The sequence below is a fragment of the Megalobrama amblycephala genome, linkage group LG8 (genome assembly GCF_018812025.1).
Source record: "Megalobrama amblycephala isolate DHTTF-2021 linkage group LG8, ASM1881202v1, whole genome shotgun sequence".
NCBI lineage: Eukaryota > Metazoa > Chordata > Actinopteri > Cypriniformes > Xenocyprididae > Megalobrama > Megalobrama amblycephala.
Genome location: NC_063051.1, coordinates 22,301,811 through 22,316,668, shown reverse-complemented (window position 1 = coordinate 22,316,668; position 14,858 = coordinate 22,301,811). Strand labels below are relative to the sequence as shown.

The window sequence follows — 14,858 nt, the reverse complement described above, 5'->3', positions numbered from 1 at the left end:
CATCCGTGCCGAGCGTGCCGCCGGTCAGGGAATAAAACCACTGGCAGTGGGCAGTTTCCGGGGAGGCAAACAGGTCTACCTGGGCCTCGCCGAAACGCTGCCAAATCAGCTGGACCGCCTGGGGGTGGAGCCGCCACTCGCCCGCAAGTGGAGGCTGCCGTGACAGCTCGTCGGCTGCACGGTTGAGCACACCTGGGACATGAGTGGCCCGAAGGGACCTCAGATACTTCTGACTCCACAACAAGAGATGGCGGGCGAGTTGCGACATGCGACGGGAGCGTAGACCACCTTGACGGTTGATGTACGCAACGGCCGCAGTGCTGTCTGAGCGGACTAGAACGTGCTTGCCTGACAACAGCTTCTTGAAGCGGGCCAGCGCAAGACGTACCGCTAGCAACTCGAGGCAATTGATATGCCAATGCAGCTGAGGCCCCGTCCAAAGACCTGCCACTGCATGCCCGTTGTACGTGGCCCCCCATCCCGTGGCAGAGGCATCTGTGGAGACCACAGCGTGCCTGGACACTTGTTCGAGGGGAACTCCGGCCCGCAGGAACGAAGGGTCCGACCACCGGACAAGGGTGCGACGGCAGCTCGGTGTCACGGGGACACGGAGCGTGCCGCACTGCCACGCCCATCTCGGGACCCGGCCGCGGAGCCAGTGTTGAAGCGGTCTCATATGAAGCAATCCGAGCGGCGTGACCGCGGCTGCAGATGCCATATGCCCCAGGAGCCTCTGAAAATCTTTCAGTGGAACCGCTGTCCTGCGCTTGAGCGAACTCAGGCAGTTCAACACCGACTGGACGCGCGCCTCGGTGAGACGCGCAGTCCGTGCAACCGAGTCTAGCTCGAGACCGAGATAAGAGATCCTCTGCCCGGGGGCGAGTTTGCTCTTGTCCCAGTTGACCCGAAGACCCAACCGGCTGAGGTGAGCTAAAACCATGTCCCTGTGTTCGCACAACTGCTCTCGCGAGCTGGCCAGGATCAGCCAGTCGTCGAGATAGTTGAGAATACGAACGCCCTGTTCCTTGAGGGGAACAATGGCCGCCTCCGCAACCTTCGTAAAGACGCGGGGTGACAGGGCCAGCCCGAAGGGTAGGACTTTGTACTGATATGCCCGACCCTCGAACGCAAACCGGAGGAAGGGTCTGTGTCGAGGCAGAATCGAGACATGAAAGTACGCGTCCTTCAGGTCTATTGCTGCAAACCAATCCCGGGGACGGACGCATTCGAAAATGCGTTTCTGCGTGAGCATCTTGAACGGCATCTTGTGAAGATACCGGTTCAGGACGCGCAGATCCAGGATTGGCCGTAGCCCACCGCCCTTTTTTGGTACAATGAAGTAGGGGCTGTAAAACCCCGACTTCATATCGGCTGGAGGGACCGGCTCGATTGCATCCTTCGCCAGGAGGACAGCAATCTCCGCCCAGAGAACAGGGGCACTGTCCAACGACACCTGAGTGAAGTGGACACCCCTGAAGACCGGGGGACGCCGGGCGAACTGAATCGCATAGCCGAGTCTGATAGTGCGAATGAGCCAGCGGGACGGGCTGGGAAGCGTGCTCCACGCCTCCAGACTCCGAACCAGCGGGACCAAAGGCACCACAGACGCACCGGGGGTGGGGCAGCAAGGCAGAGAGGGACCCGACTCGGGCGGCTTGGAAGCGGCCGCGAGTGGGGTCGGACTCTGCGAGGCAGCAGTGTGCATGGGAGACGGCGCACGGGACGCGGTCTGCGCCATCACACTGCCGCCTGCTGGCGAATGGGGAGGGTGCTGCCAGCGGCGAGGCGGGGCCTGGCACACTGGCAGACACACCTTGTTGTGACCTGGAGTTTGAGGAAACTGCTCTTTTTGTGGCAAAGTGGGTACCGCTGGACTCCGGAGAGCCAGCGGCGGTAGATAGACAGACGCCACAAAATCCCCCCGGCCCTCCTCCGGGGGTGGGAGAGCAGATGGAATACTCTCCCGAAGGGCAGGAACCTTCCGCTCCAGGTCGCCCGTCTCAGGGCCGAGTTTTCCCCGACCGCTTGCCACCTGGCTTGGCAGAGACGGGCTGGGCACCACGTCCGCGACCGGCACCCTGCTGTTTGGCTGGTGTAGGCTGCTGCTTTGCCGACTTAGCAGGGGCGGAGGAAGACGCAGGCGGGCGCCCTCGGCGACGAGCGGGCTGAGGCTGAGCCACGGGCGGCTGGGTGGAGGCAGCAGCGGACCGCCGTGGCATGACATGTCTGATAGCCTCAGCCTGCTTCTGTGCAGCGGAGAACTGTTGGGCACAGCTCTCCACCGCGTCGCCGAAAAGGCCGACCGGAGACACGGGGGAATCCAGGAACCGATGTTTGTCGGTCTCCCTCATGTCTGCCAAGGTCAGCCAGAGGTGGCGTTGCTGGACTACCAGAGTAGACATCGCCTGGCCAACAGAACGCGCTGTCACCCTCGTTGCCCGGAGGGCAAGGTCAGTGGCAGCGCGCAGCTCCCCAAGCAGCTGTTGGTCAGGACCTTCCTGGGGCATCTGCGACAGCGCTTTTGCCTGATAGACCTGCAAAAGGGCCATCGCGTGCAGGGCAGAGGCAGCCTGCCCACAGGCACTGTAAGCTTTCTCAGTCAGACCGGCTGAGAATTCACAGGCCTGGGACGGGAGACGCGGCTCACCGCGCCCGCCAGCGGCCGTTGGACACAACTGCATCGCAACAGACCGCTCGACTGGCGGGAGCTTCGCGTACCCCCTGGCTTCCCCGCCGTCCAGGGAGGTGAAGGCGGACGAGGGACCAGGCCCTGTACGAGCCCCATACGGAGCTTGCCAAGACCTGGTCACCTCATCGTGTACTTCCGGGAAGAAAGGCATTGGGGCGGGACGCTGGATTTGACCAGCGCGACCCCCCCCCAAGTACCAATCGTCCAACCGAGATGGGCCGGGACAGGGTGGAGGGTTCCACTCAAGCCCGACGCACAAGGCGGCCCGGGAGAGCACAGCCGTGAGCTCGGGATCCGACTCGGGCCACGCTACCGTCCCGGGCGGCAGCGCGTCCGGATCTTCCTCCCCGAGGACTCAGGCTCACCTTCCGACGCAGCAGTCGACATCCGATCCGCCGCCGGCACACCAAAGGTAACGGCTGGACAGTCCGTAGAGGGCCCAGCGGAAACCAACGGTGGCACGATGGGTTGCGGTGCTGATGAGGCGGCAGGGGCCCGAGGAGCGTTTCCGCTCGGCGGGGAAGCCCTGACCGTAAGCCTCAGGTCACCCTTCCTATACACCGCCGAACCGTCATTCCGGCCCGGGCCGGAAAAAACGGTCGAACGGGGCACAGGGGAGGGGGCCCCCGCTTCCTGAGACTTCAGGAAGGAGAGTCTCGACCTCAGCACCGCGATAGTCATGTTCCCGCAATGGGAACATGAACCATTCACAAAAGCTGCTTCAGCGTGCTGAATGCCCAAACACGAGATGCAACGATTGTGCCCATCAGCAGGGACCAGGGAACGACCGCACCCATTAACGCACAGACGAAATGACATACTGTCAGGGTTCGTCTGTAAAGCTCTTTTAGAAGGGGAAAACAGTCAACTCGCTCGTGCCGAAGCACACAGGGAGTGACGCGATGTGCCAGGTACACCACTCCCTGGACACACCGAGGAACCGGCCCAAATCGCAACACACACACTTTCACTCTAGGCGTGTGCTGTGAAAACAGCAGTTGAGAGCTATAGCTCGGATCCTCGGGAGCTCGCGACCTCGCTGTAGCACCGTTACACCGGCACACACGGCTTGCTGTGAATCCTCTTCGAGGCAGTTTAGTTCACACAAACAGTCTTCTTAAACAGGACACCACTGAATGGCTCCGAAGCGAAAGACAGAGTGCGATTGCATCTGCTTCCTATTTATATACACCTGTCGGGGGCGGTGCGCATTATGCAAATATCGCACGCCAATTCCATTGGCTTGTTTTAGTTTACACGAAGCTGATAGGGCTCTCTAAGCGATATCCCAATTCGTCGGTCACTACTGACGTACGTCGAACGTGACCGACTGAAAGGGAACTACAGGTTGTGTATGTTATTTAAATGCTTATTTTGGGACATCTAGGATATTTGTTAAGGACAAATACTGTTTAAATATGAAGGATTTTTTCTGTATTGTTTTTATTATTATTATTATTATTTATTTTTTTATTATTATTATTTTGAATGCATTGCATTTAGGTTGTGTTTTAAAGGTTAACAGAAATTTCTGTAAAATTACTGGATAATGTCCTGGCAGAAAATTGCCAGTACATTTTCCATTTTTATTTTTTACAGTGTATATAAATAAATCAAATTCTAAAGTGAAGATCGTGGTAACCTACTAGCAATGACTGAAGTATTACCAAATCCTTCAAGAGGAATTACTAATTATTTGGAGCATTCTAAAGGGAAAAGCATGGGGTAAGTCATTGTAAGTCAATGAGGTTTTTGTATAGTAATTCCTTATTATGGATTTGGTAACACTTGAGTCATTACTAGTGGGTTACCATGAGCTTCACTTTAGAACACTGCTCTGAAAAATTAGTATTTGGTAATACTGTAGTCATTACTAGTAGGTTACCATGATCTTTACTTTAGAATTACTTCTACATTGTGCATTATTCATATTAATTATGAACCTGTATATAGTCATTCTTAGTAGTCATTTGGGAGGTATGAAAAAAAGTAGTAGTTAATGATTAGTGAATAGCGAACAACCTCATTCAACTGAGCGCTATTACTTACTAATTCATTGTTCAGAGTTTCTTGTTAGTTAATAGCGGTTACTAAAATGTTAATATTGCATTACTCATTTGTGTAGCATTAATGACAGAACAGTATTCTAAAGTGCACCTTATCAACAATGACTATAATGGTTCTCTCCTTTCTTTCAATAAACAGGATTCCATATTTGCAGTGTTCTCAACATTGGACAAAATGTATAATAGACCGAATAAATGCTCTTTTTAAAATATTAAAACAGATATATATTTTTTTTTATATAAAATATTTTTTTAAATATAAAAACAGATATTTAATAGAAGCAAGTATATATGCAAGCATGCAATTTTATAGGTCAGGACACATTTTAAAAGCACATGGAAAAAGTTAAGACTGCATAATCTGTTCAAAACCAAACCACAGTCTGTAAGAGCTGGAACATTTAATTGTGTATTCTTTCAAATACTTTCAGCTATTATTTGCTGTAACTTTTTTGTCTAATTGTCATTGAAGACTTTATTGTTGAGAAAAAATGAAATCAGGCATTCAATAACCATTTGTTTCTGTTTTGAACGTTTATGTTTTAGTAAAATATGTAGTGTTATAGAGTGTTAATAATTTCAATTTCTGTAAGTACATTCATTATTAATATTTAAGAATGAACAACAATATTTAGTACACTGTAACTGTAATCTGCAAGTATCTTACCTTTGAACTTGAAGAAGATTTGTCAGAGATATTGATGCTTTGCTCTCCTCGTTGCTCAAAAGCGTTTCCCAGTTTTTTTGACTGTGTGTGTGTGAGAGAGAAAGCTTTTTTCATTGTGTTTCAAATTCCTCTTTTTGTTTTTATTTATTTATTTATTTTTATTTTTTGCCTCCACATTGTGCATTAAAATCATGTACACCTAGCCATAGATTAAACATACTGTAATATATTTATTAATAAGGCATTGTGGGTTGTCCTTTTGCCAAAGGTAATCGGTTATTCAGGTAAAGAAATGCAACACTGGACACATAAGACAGTGCCATAACATTGTACCATAATAACACATATAACATTTACATTTTACATTTATTCATTTGGCAGACGCTTTTATCCAAAGCGACTTACAAGTGAGGAATACAACAAGCGAGTCGTCATGACGAGGTAAATAGACAAGAAGTGCTCACAATAAAAGTTATCGGCAGTGCTCAGAGTATCATAAGCTACAATAGAGAGGAAGCGAAAGGATAGGTATAAGATTATTATTATTATTATTATTATTATTATTATTATTATTATTTTTTTAAGATGAGGTATATAACTTACTTTATATTACATTTAAAAAAAAAAACCAGTAAATGTAATATTAAACACACACACGCACGCACGCACGCACGCACGCACGCACACACACACACACACACACACACACACACACACACACACACACACACACACACAAAACTCGAAAGTGCCTTAATGTACTGTGAAGTCCAAACATTTGACACCTAAAAATAATCTGGCATATTTTTAACACTGACCATGTGACTTTCTTGTCCGAAATGTCAGATGTTCCAAAGATATAACATTCTCCAAATCAAGCTGGATAACTTGATCATGTGGAGTTCATTGTCAAATAATATAAGAATAAGAATTTTTAAATGCAAACTCTTCACTACACAAATTGTTATGCTCATAATATAATCATTATATCATATATAACTATTATATATAAAAAGTATTTTTTTAAATAGACAAACATTAAATAGAAGTAGTAGATTCAGGCTTGTGGACCCTACTGTATATTAGGGCTGGGTATTGACACAATTTTCGCGATTCGATTACTATTCACATGCTTTTGATTTGATTCGATTACGATTATGATTACGATTTCAATTTCGATTTGATTCAATTCAATTCAATTCAATATATATTTATTATTTTGGATGTAGTATATCAGTTACAGCGCATGGCAAATTTTCTAGAGGAAAAAAAATCTCTCAACTAATGCTTTAAACTACACATGGGAGTGAGTTGGTACTACTATAATAATATTGAAGGTTAAAATTAACTTATTTATATACAAACACTTAAATTACACTCAATAATGTTTTTATTATAAATAAAGTTTAGAATTACATAATCATATTTCTACTCCAATTGGTTTTTTTTTTTTTTTTTTTAAATATAAACATTTAAATCACGGCTGTCATAACTGATTTATTCAAACATGCATTAAATATTGAAGAACATTAAAAATGATGCTGAATATGTAACGGTGCATAGCTATATTTATCAGAATGTTGCTTTCTAGAGTACACTTTTCTAGCTGACTAACGAGTTTATGGTCACTGAATATGTTTTTCTGAGGTAAATGTGATGTTACTTGACATTGTTTACAAGCTGATTTATTGACGTCTTTCCGAGGTTGAAACACTGATTGAGCGATTACACGAGACTTGATATGGATTTCGGTAAGTTGTACTGTATATTTTAACATACCTTCAGATGTTTAGTCGTGTTTATTTCGCGCTGTAACTGGTATTAAAGCGGAGGAGAGGATGTTCACATGCGCTCTGTGCTGCCGCTTCTCTTTAACTGAGGCGCTAAAGCGATCTGTCACGTCACATTAAACAGCGCCAAAATGGTATTTATTTTTTGAATCTCATAATAAGATGGACGTCATTTGAAATCTGAAACTTTGCTTCATATCAAAAGTAACAAAGCACAAAGATTATTGCAATTTATTGGATGGGAGGCGCTACATATTCTGCTAATTCATCAAAAGAAAACAGACTAGACTAATCGATTCTTGGGATTTAAGAATCAATATCGTTTCGAATCGATTAAAATCGAGAAATCTATATTTTTTTTACCCAGCCCTACGTACATGGTTATGAAACGAAAGCAGTAAAAGAAATTCATCTTGTTTCCAGTCTCAATGATAGATGTTTTTTAGAAATTCATTGCTACCCAATATTCAAGAGAAATAAAATAAATTATATATCATCAGTTCCTTGCATGATGAGTTCTTGTGGGTAGGAGTAGGACATGAGAGAATAGGCTGAGGAGAGCTGATACAGATGAAACTACTTTGTGTGGTGAGAAAAGGTTCTGTAGTCCTTGTAGTTGTGCTGGGTGGTAAACTGGTGGCTGTTGTTTTTTGACTTGTAATAGTTGAGCGTAGTTGTTGATGCTGTGGTAGGGACTGATGTAGTTGTCAGGGGGCCAGTTGTTGGTTGAAGCGTAGTTGTTGATGCTGTGGTGGGGACCGATGTAGTTTTCAGAGCTGTAGTCATAGGGGTGGTGTGGTTGTAGTTGGAAGCAAAGTTGTGAGTTGAGAAGATGGTGTTGTAGTAGTAATGACTTGTGTGGATGTCTGTGTTGTAGTTGTTTGAGTTGTTACTGGTATTGTTGTTGGAGCAGGTGTGGTTGTTGTCTGTAAAGTAGTAGTTGTTGTAGGCACTGCTGTTGTTGAGGTTGTTGTTGAGACAACTGTGGTGTGCAGTGTGGTCATGGGAACAGTACTTGTATGGACGGGGTGGCACTTGGTAAAGTTGTGAGGCATATTAATTGTTCTTCTGTTAAAGAGGATACTGTTTGATTTTCCAGGTTTTTTGGGGACTCACAAACTTCTGAAGGTTTTGATTTAATCTTGTCTTCATTGTTCTTTATCCATTCAAACAAATCCAACAGGTTACAGTCACACTGCCATGGGTTCTTGTAAAGATATAGTTTATTGAGTTTTGGAAGAGCATCAAAAACATCTCCAGGAAGGCTTTGTAGTTTATTATTTCCCAGTCTAAGTGTTGTAAGAGACTGAAGTTTTTCAAAGTCCTCTTGTTTTAATGACTTTATATTGTTATTTTGAAGATTCAGTTCAGACAATTTCTCAAGACCTTCAAAAAAGTCTTTAGATATCATTGCAAACTGGTTTGATGAAAGGTCTAAATTCTTGAGCTCCTTAAGTGGGCTGAAAACTCCAGTTGGTAAGTCAGTGAGATTGTTATGGCTTAGACTCAATTCAGTCATTTTAGGCATTTCTCCAAAAAGGACAGTGGGAAGACGTATGAGTTGATTGTTATGCAGAGTAAGAGTCTTTAATGAAGAGAAACCAACAAAAAGATCTTGCTGCAGTTCAGTTAAAAGATTGTGGTCCAAAAAGAGTTTGACTAAATTACTTTTGTGTGGAAACAAATCTGGTTTTATAAATGAGATTTTGTTGCCTTGCAAAGCTATCTCTGTCAGATCAGGGAGATGATCAAAAATCCCATCAGGCATAGAGGTCAGCTGGTTCTCATAAAGCCTGAAAATGCGCAAATTCTTAAGTTTGGAAAAAAGAGATGTCGATACAGAACTAATTTTGTTTCTTGCAAGATGAAGAAGTGTGAGATTCTCTAAACTATCAAATGTCCCCTCCTCAATTGAGCTAATCTCATTTATATGTAGACTTAGTTCTTGAAGCATTTTTAAATCATCAAATAACCCATTTTCCAGGCTTTGGATTTTGTTATATTTTAAAACAAGTTTTTCAAGGTTGATGAGATCCTCAAAAACACCCACGGGTAATGATGTCACCTTTGTGCCAGTTATCTCAATGGTTGTGATATCAGGTAAACCCTCAAAGGCTCCGACCTCTATGGACGTAGTTGAAGTCCAGAAAAATCCGAGTTTCTTAATTTGAGGGTTTTTGGAAAAAGCTCCTTTTGGTATGATAGGAATCTTGCTGGTTAAAAAAGATAAATCAATGGTTCCATTTCTCAGTTTTTCAGGTATTCCTCTCATAGAGGCGTCATATATATATTTACTGCAGTCTTCATCTGGTTGACATATACGTTCAGTGCAGCTCCAGTGCAAGTGCACAAGTATGTAAATGAATACTAGTGCACTTTTTAATTGCATATGCCTGTTGAATAATAAAACATTAACAGCAAATTTAATTTTTAGGTTAAAGCCATATATAGCAACTTGTATAGCATGGACATCTAAAATAACTAAGACAAATTATGTTCTGATGACTTACTAGTATTAAAAGACAAAGAGATAGTTCACCCAAAGATTGTCATTATTTACTTACCCTCAAGTTGTGCCAAATTTGTATTAGTTTCTTTCCTGTGCTGAACACAAAAGAAGATATTTGGAAGAATGTGGGTAAGCAAACAGTTTCTGGTCCCCAGTAACTTCCAAAGTATTTTTTCTATAGTATGGAAGTCAGTGGGGACCAGCAACAGTTTGTTTAATTCTTCTTTATGTTCAACAGAAGAAAAAACTTCATGTGTGTTTAGAACAACTTGAGGGTGAGTAAATCATTTTCATTTTTGGGTGAACTATCCCTTTAAAATCAATCAATCAAATCAATCAATAAATTTGCAAGCAGTTTTTTTTTTGTTATATTCCTGACTTACATTTGTCTCATTAAATTGAAAATAATTACACTTACCTGCTCATTTCTGTTGTAGCTGAATGACTTTTCAGAATGTGTTCCCAGAAGCAAATATAAACATATGTAGTCCTCTACTCTAATCTACATTTCTCAAGTGTTTACTGCGTGACTATAAGGCAACAGAAGGGGTGTGGACAGTTTGTTTTCTGTTTGAAGAGATAAGAGAGTGTAACCATCAAACTCACTTTCAAAAGGTTTCTCAAAGTACAATAATTTAGAGATACTTCTCAGTTTATTCAATTCTCTTCTGTCATCTTTTTTATGTTCATTTTATATCCATTTTGTGAGTACTTTTAGACTGTTTGTTTTCTTATTGCCTTATATATTCAAGTGTGAATATGTTTCTTCAAAGCTGAAATATAGATAAAGGTCCCCATTTTAAAGAACTAAACTAATTATTGGTCTCATAATATATTGTTAATGTCCGCATCATATACATAGAATGGGAAACAATATTGGTAAAACAGATGTAGTCATGTGAAGAAAAAAGAAACATGGTGTTTGGTTTCACTCAGAAATTGCTAGTAAATATCACAATTAATTACAAAGAAATGACAAGTAACACAAATAAAATCTGAAATTTTGAAGTAGAAAGACTGAAAAAGCATTTTCTTGTAAAATGTTTCAATAATTTTTGTTTTATTTACAACTTTGAAAAAAATATTTTTTTTTTGCTATGAGAAAAAAAAACATACAGAACTGCAGAAAGTGTGTAACCATGGACAGCGACAAGAAAGGAAATACAGTACTTCATGTGTGACCACTCGTGAGGGTTATGATCTTTAAATCATATCTAATCTGCAATGAAAGTTAGTACTTTGTAGACAACAACATTGTAGTTTTTTTTTTTTTTTTAAAGAAATATAAGAAAATATCCATAACAAATCTTTGTTAACTTTTCTTTGCCTATTAAAAGAAAACATTTATCCTCCATAAATCCACTGAAGACAGTTAAAAGGTTAAAAGAGGAATTTGAAACACAATGAACAGCTTAGTTTCAAAAAAACTTTTATGTAATGTTAGATAACCGAGTTGGTCTTTCTTCGACGGTCCAGGTCTTGACTGCCTCGCTTGTTCCTCCTCCATAACACACAGGCAATGAGACTGACAATGACAGCAGTGCAGACAATGGCTACAATGATAATGATTTTGTCTTTGGACAGACCTTGACCCACAGAACCACCTCCACTTGTGTCCTCTATCTCTTCTGAGACTGTTGTGGAGTCTAATGCTGGTGCAGAGGTACTTTTGGTTGGAAAAGTGTGCAGTGAATGGTTGATGTCATCCTCCTTCAACTCTCCTATATTTCTACCATTCAGGGATGGAGGCGTATCACACGTCACAGAAGTAAGGTTTTTCACTTTCTCTGGATACTGTCCAAGCCAATCCCGAAAAGGTATTATGTCATGGTCACACCTCCAGGGATTTTGAGAAAGTATAATATTATCAACTTTAGACAAAGAGTTTAGAAATTCTTTTTGCAAGTTTGGTAGAGAATTGTTTTGAAGCTCCAGGAGATTTAACCGGGACACACCATCCAAGAGTTTTATGGGTATGTGCTGTATTTGATTATTCTCTATAGATATGTTAGCTAACTTGGGAAGGTCTTTGAATATCCCTGCCTCAATACTGATTAAACGATTAGTATGAAGAGAGATCTCCTCTAGCTTCATCAAGCCGTTGAAAGCACCAGGAGAGATGTGCTGGATCCGGTTCCTACTAAGCACCAAAAGTCGAATCTCAGTTAAGTTGCTGAACACATTCTCCTGAAGGTGGGTTAACATGTTGTCGTACAGCCAGAGCTCCTGGAGGGCCATTGGACCAAAAGTTCCAGGCATTAAACTACTGAGTTGGTTCTCGTACAGTGATATATGAGTAAGGTTAGGAAGATTAAAAAAGATTGCACTGGGAAGCAATGATAACCGATTGTTGGAGAGGTAGAGTTTCTTCAGCTTCTGCAAGTTTGAGAAAAGATTTGCTGGTAGCTGTGTGATTTTGTTGTCTTGAAGATGCAATATCTCAAGGTTTACCAGGTCATCAAAGATGCCTGCTGGTATATCTGTTAAATGATTTTGCTGGAGGAACAGGGATCTGAGATTATTGAGTCCTTGAAAAGTACTGCTGGAAAGCTTTCTGATTGAGTTTCTCTGCAACATGAGCTGTTCCAGCTTTTCTAAACGCTGAAAAGCATCTTCTGGCAGAGAGGTTAGACGGTTTCTGCTTAGGTCTAATATTTTCAGAACTACAAGAGGGGTGAAAAGAGATGGTTGCAGATCTTCTATTTTGTTGTTACTGAGTGTTAAAGTTGATAATACTTGTAGATTCTGAAACAGATCTTTTGGCAGAGAGGTTAGCATTGTCCCACTGAAACCTAAGGCAAAGAGATTGTGGGTTTGGTTAAATGTATGAGGTTCCACCTTGGCTATTTTTGAATCCTTGGCTGCAAACACAGTGAGGGTCTCAGCAAAAGTCTCAAAATCAGCTGGTTTTAATGATTGTATGCTGGTGTTGGTGATTAAGAGGGTACTGGTGTTTGGGGGGAAGGACTGTGGAAATTCCTTTATTGAAAAGCCTTGACAAAAGATTTTGTTCGGCTTACACAGGCAGTTCTCTGGACACGAAGAAGCAACAGCATTCATGGCACACATGCCAAAAATCATGTACCACACCAGGTCCATTAACTCCTACAAAGAAAGCAAAACATTTATCATCAGAACTAAGAAGTGCAAAGCTTTGTCAAATTCTGGTCTTTTTATTACTTTTACTTTATTACTTTATTTTCCACTGAAAAAATGTGCCTATGAAAACTCAAAGCCATACAAAAGCCTAAATCTGTCATATAGCAGATGACAGAAAAAAAAAAAAAAAAGTGGACGGTTGGCTATTTGTGACAAAGCCTCTTGGGAAACCTTCTTGTTGAGATATAAATCATTCCTCCACCCATATAGCTTTCAGTTCCATAAAAGGCATATAGTGGTTAGATTGCAACCACACTTATGCTTTACTCATATTTACCCCCTAGCAAATTCTACAGGTTGTGTATCTTATTTAAATGTTTATTTTGGGACATCCAGGATATTCATTAATGACAAACAGGACTGGACAATATATATATACACACACACACACACACACACACACACACACACACACACACACACACACACACACACACACACTCACACATTCAATGACAAGCAATGGCTCAAGTATTACCAAATTCTTCAGATGGAATTATTAATTATTTGGAACAGTATTCTAAAGTGAAAAGCGTGGGATAAGTCATTAAGTCATTTAAGTCAAAGAAGGTTTTTGTAAGGGTAACACTTGAGTCATTGCAAGTGGGTTACCATGAGCTTCATTTTAGAGAACTGCTCCAAATAATTAGTATGAGGTGATAGGATTTGGTAATACTGTAGTCATTACTAGTAGGTTACCATGATCTTTACTTTAGAATTACTTCTACATTGTGCATTATTCACATTAATTATGAACCTGTATATAGTCATTCTTAATAGTCCTCTGGGAGGTATGAAAAAAGTAGTGGTTAATGTTTAGCTAATAGTAAACATCCTCATTCAACTGCTTTCGAGTTACTAATTCAGAGTTCAGAGTAATTCACTTACTATCAGAATTTGTTGTTAGTTAACAGCAGTTACTAATGCTAATATTGCATTGCTCATTTGTTCCTGTGTATTTATTCATTAATGACAGAACATTATTCTAAAGTGTTACTGGAAATGCACCTTATCAATACAATGACTATTATGTATCTTTGACAAAAAGTATGAAAAAAAAAAATGCTCTTTTTAAAATATTAAAACAGATATTTAATAGAAACAAAGTATATATGCAAGCATGCAATTTTATAGGTCAGGACAAATTTGAAAAGCACATGGGAAAATGTTGAGACTGCATAATCTGTTCCAGTAAAACCAAACCACAGTCTGTGAGAGCTGGAACATTTAACTGTGTATTCTTTCAAATACTTCCAGCTATTATTTGCTGTAATTTCCCCCTTTTGTCTAATTGTCTTTGAAGAGTTTATTATTAAGAAAAATAAATAAATAAATAAATAAATCAGGCATTCAATAGCCATTTGTTTCTGTTTTGAAAGTTTATATTTTAGCAAAATATGTTTTCTGTAAGTACATTCATTATTAATATTTAAGAATGAACAACATTTAGTACACTGTAACTGTAATCTGCAACTCAAAAATTCAGTTTAAAGTAAGAGCCAGAACAAATTAATTAGTACAAAGTATCTTACCTTTGAACTTGAAGAAGATTTGTCAGAGATATTGGTGCTTTGGTCTCCTCGTTGCTCAAAAGCGTTTCCCAGTGCTCTTTTAAATAGCTACAATGTTTTCTTTGTCAGATTCCTTTCTGCCTTCTCATGTCTTGCTGGTTATCCTTTTTACGGTCAACTGTTGACTGCACTGCTTTGTACAAAAGCTCTCATATACTCACCCACATTATTTAGAAATGAGTTGGTGGGGAAATGCTGGTTTGGAGCCCCACCCTTGTGCTTCTTTTTAAAGGGGCAGGAAGTTTACGCAAACAGGGAGCATTAAAGTTTTGATGGTACAACTTTAAAAAGAAAAAAAAACTGTTAGACTATTTTTAGCTACATTTTTGAAGTTGGGCACAAAATATGTAGAATATGTTTAATTAGGACCAGATTCTAGACACAAGTTACACTGTGTGTGCACTGAA

General features: G+C 41.3%; 2 protein-coding genes across 6 annotated transcripts in view; both read right to left on the bottom strand.

Annotated features, from left to right (window-relative positions):
• LOC125274042 (carboxypeptidase N subunit 2) overlaps positions 1-10,290 on the bottom strand; it is a 28,503-nt gene extending 18,213 nt beyond the window's left edge. For 2 of the 5 annotated variants that reach the window (XM_048200080.1, XM_048200076.1), the window contains exons 1-2: positions 10,140-10,290; positions 9,519-9,605 (exon numbers count right to left, since the gene is read on the bottom strand). In XM_048200080.1, coding sequence (XP_048056037.1) covers positions 9,519-9,605; positions 10,140-10,147 — 95 coding nt within the window. In that variant the 5' untranslated portion in view covers positions 10,148-10,290. The remainder of the gene's footprint in view (positions 1-9,518; positions 9,606-10,139) is intronic. The other 3 variants (XM_048200081.1, XM_048200078.1, XM_048200077.1) reach the window with 3 other exon arrangements.
• Positions 10,291-10,760: 470 nt separating this feature from the next.
• On the bottom strand, positions 10,761-14,631 carry lrrc15 (leucine rich repeat containing 15). The gene is made up of 2 exons (XM_048200075.1): positions 14,413-14,631; positions 10,761-12,826 (listed from the first exon to the last, which is right to left on the bottom strand). The coding sequence occupies exon 2, from the start codon at positions 12,818-12,820 to the stop codon at positions 11,162-11,164; it is 1,659 nt and encodes a 552-aa protein (XP_048056032.1). The 5' UTR covers positions 12,821-12,826; positions 14,413-14,631; the 3' UTR covers positions 10,761-11,161.
• Between the last annotated feature and the right edge of the window lie 227 nt (positions 14,632-14,858).

Bases quoted from the DNA above. Each gene is read 5' to 3' on its own strand.
- lrrc15 (XM_048200075.1), bottom strand. From the start codon at position 12,820: ATGGACCTGGTGTGGTACATGATTTTTGGCATGTGTGCCATGAATGCT.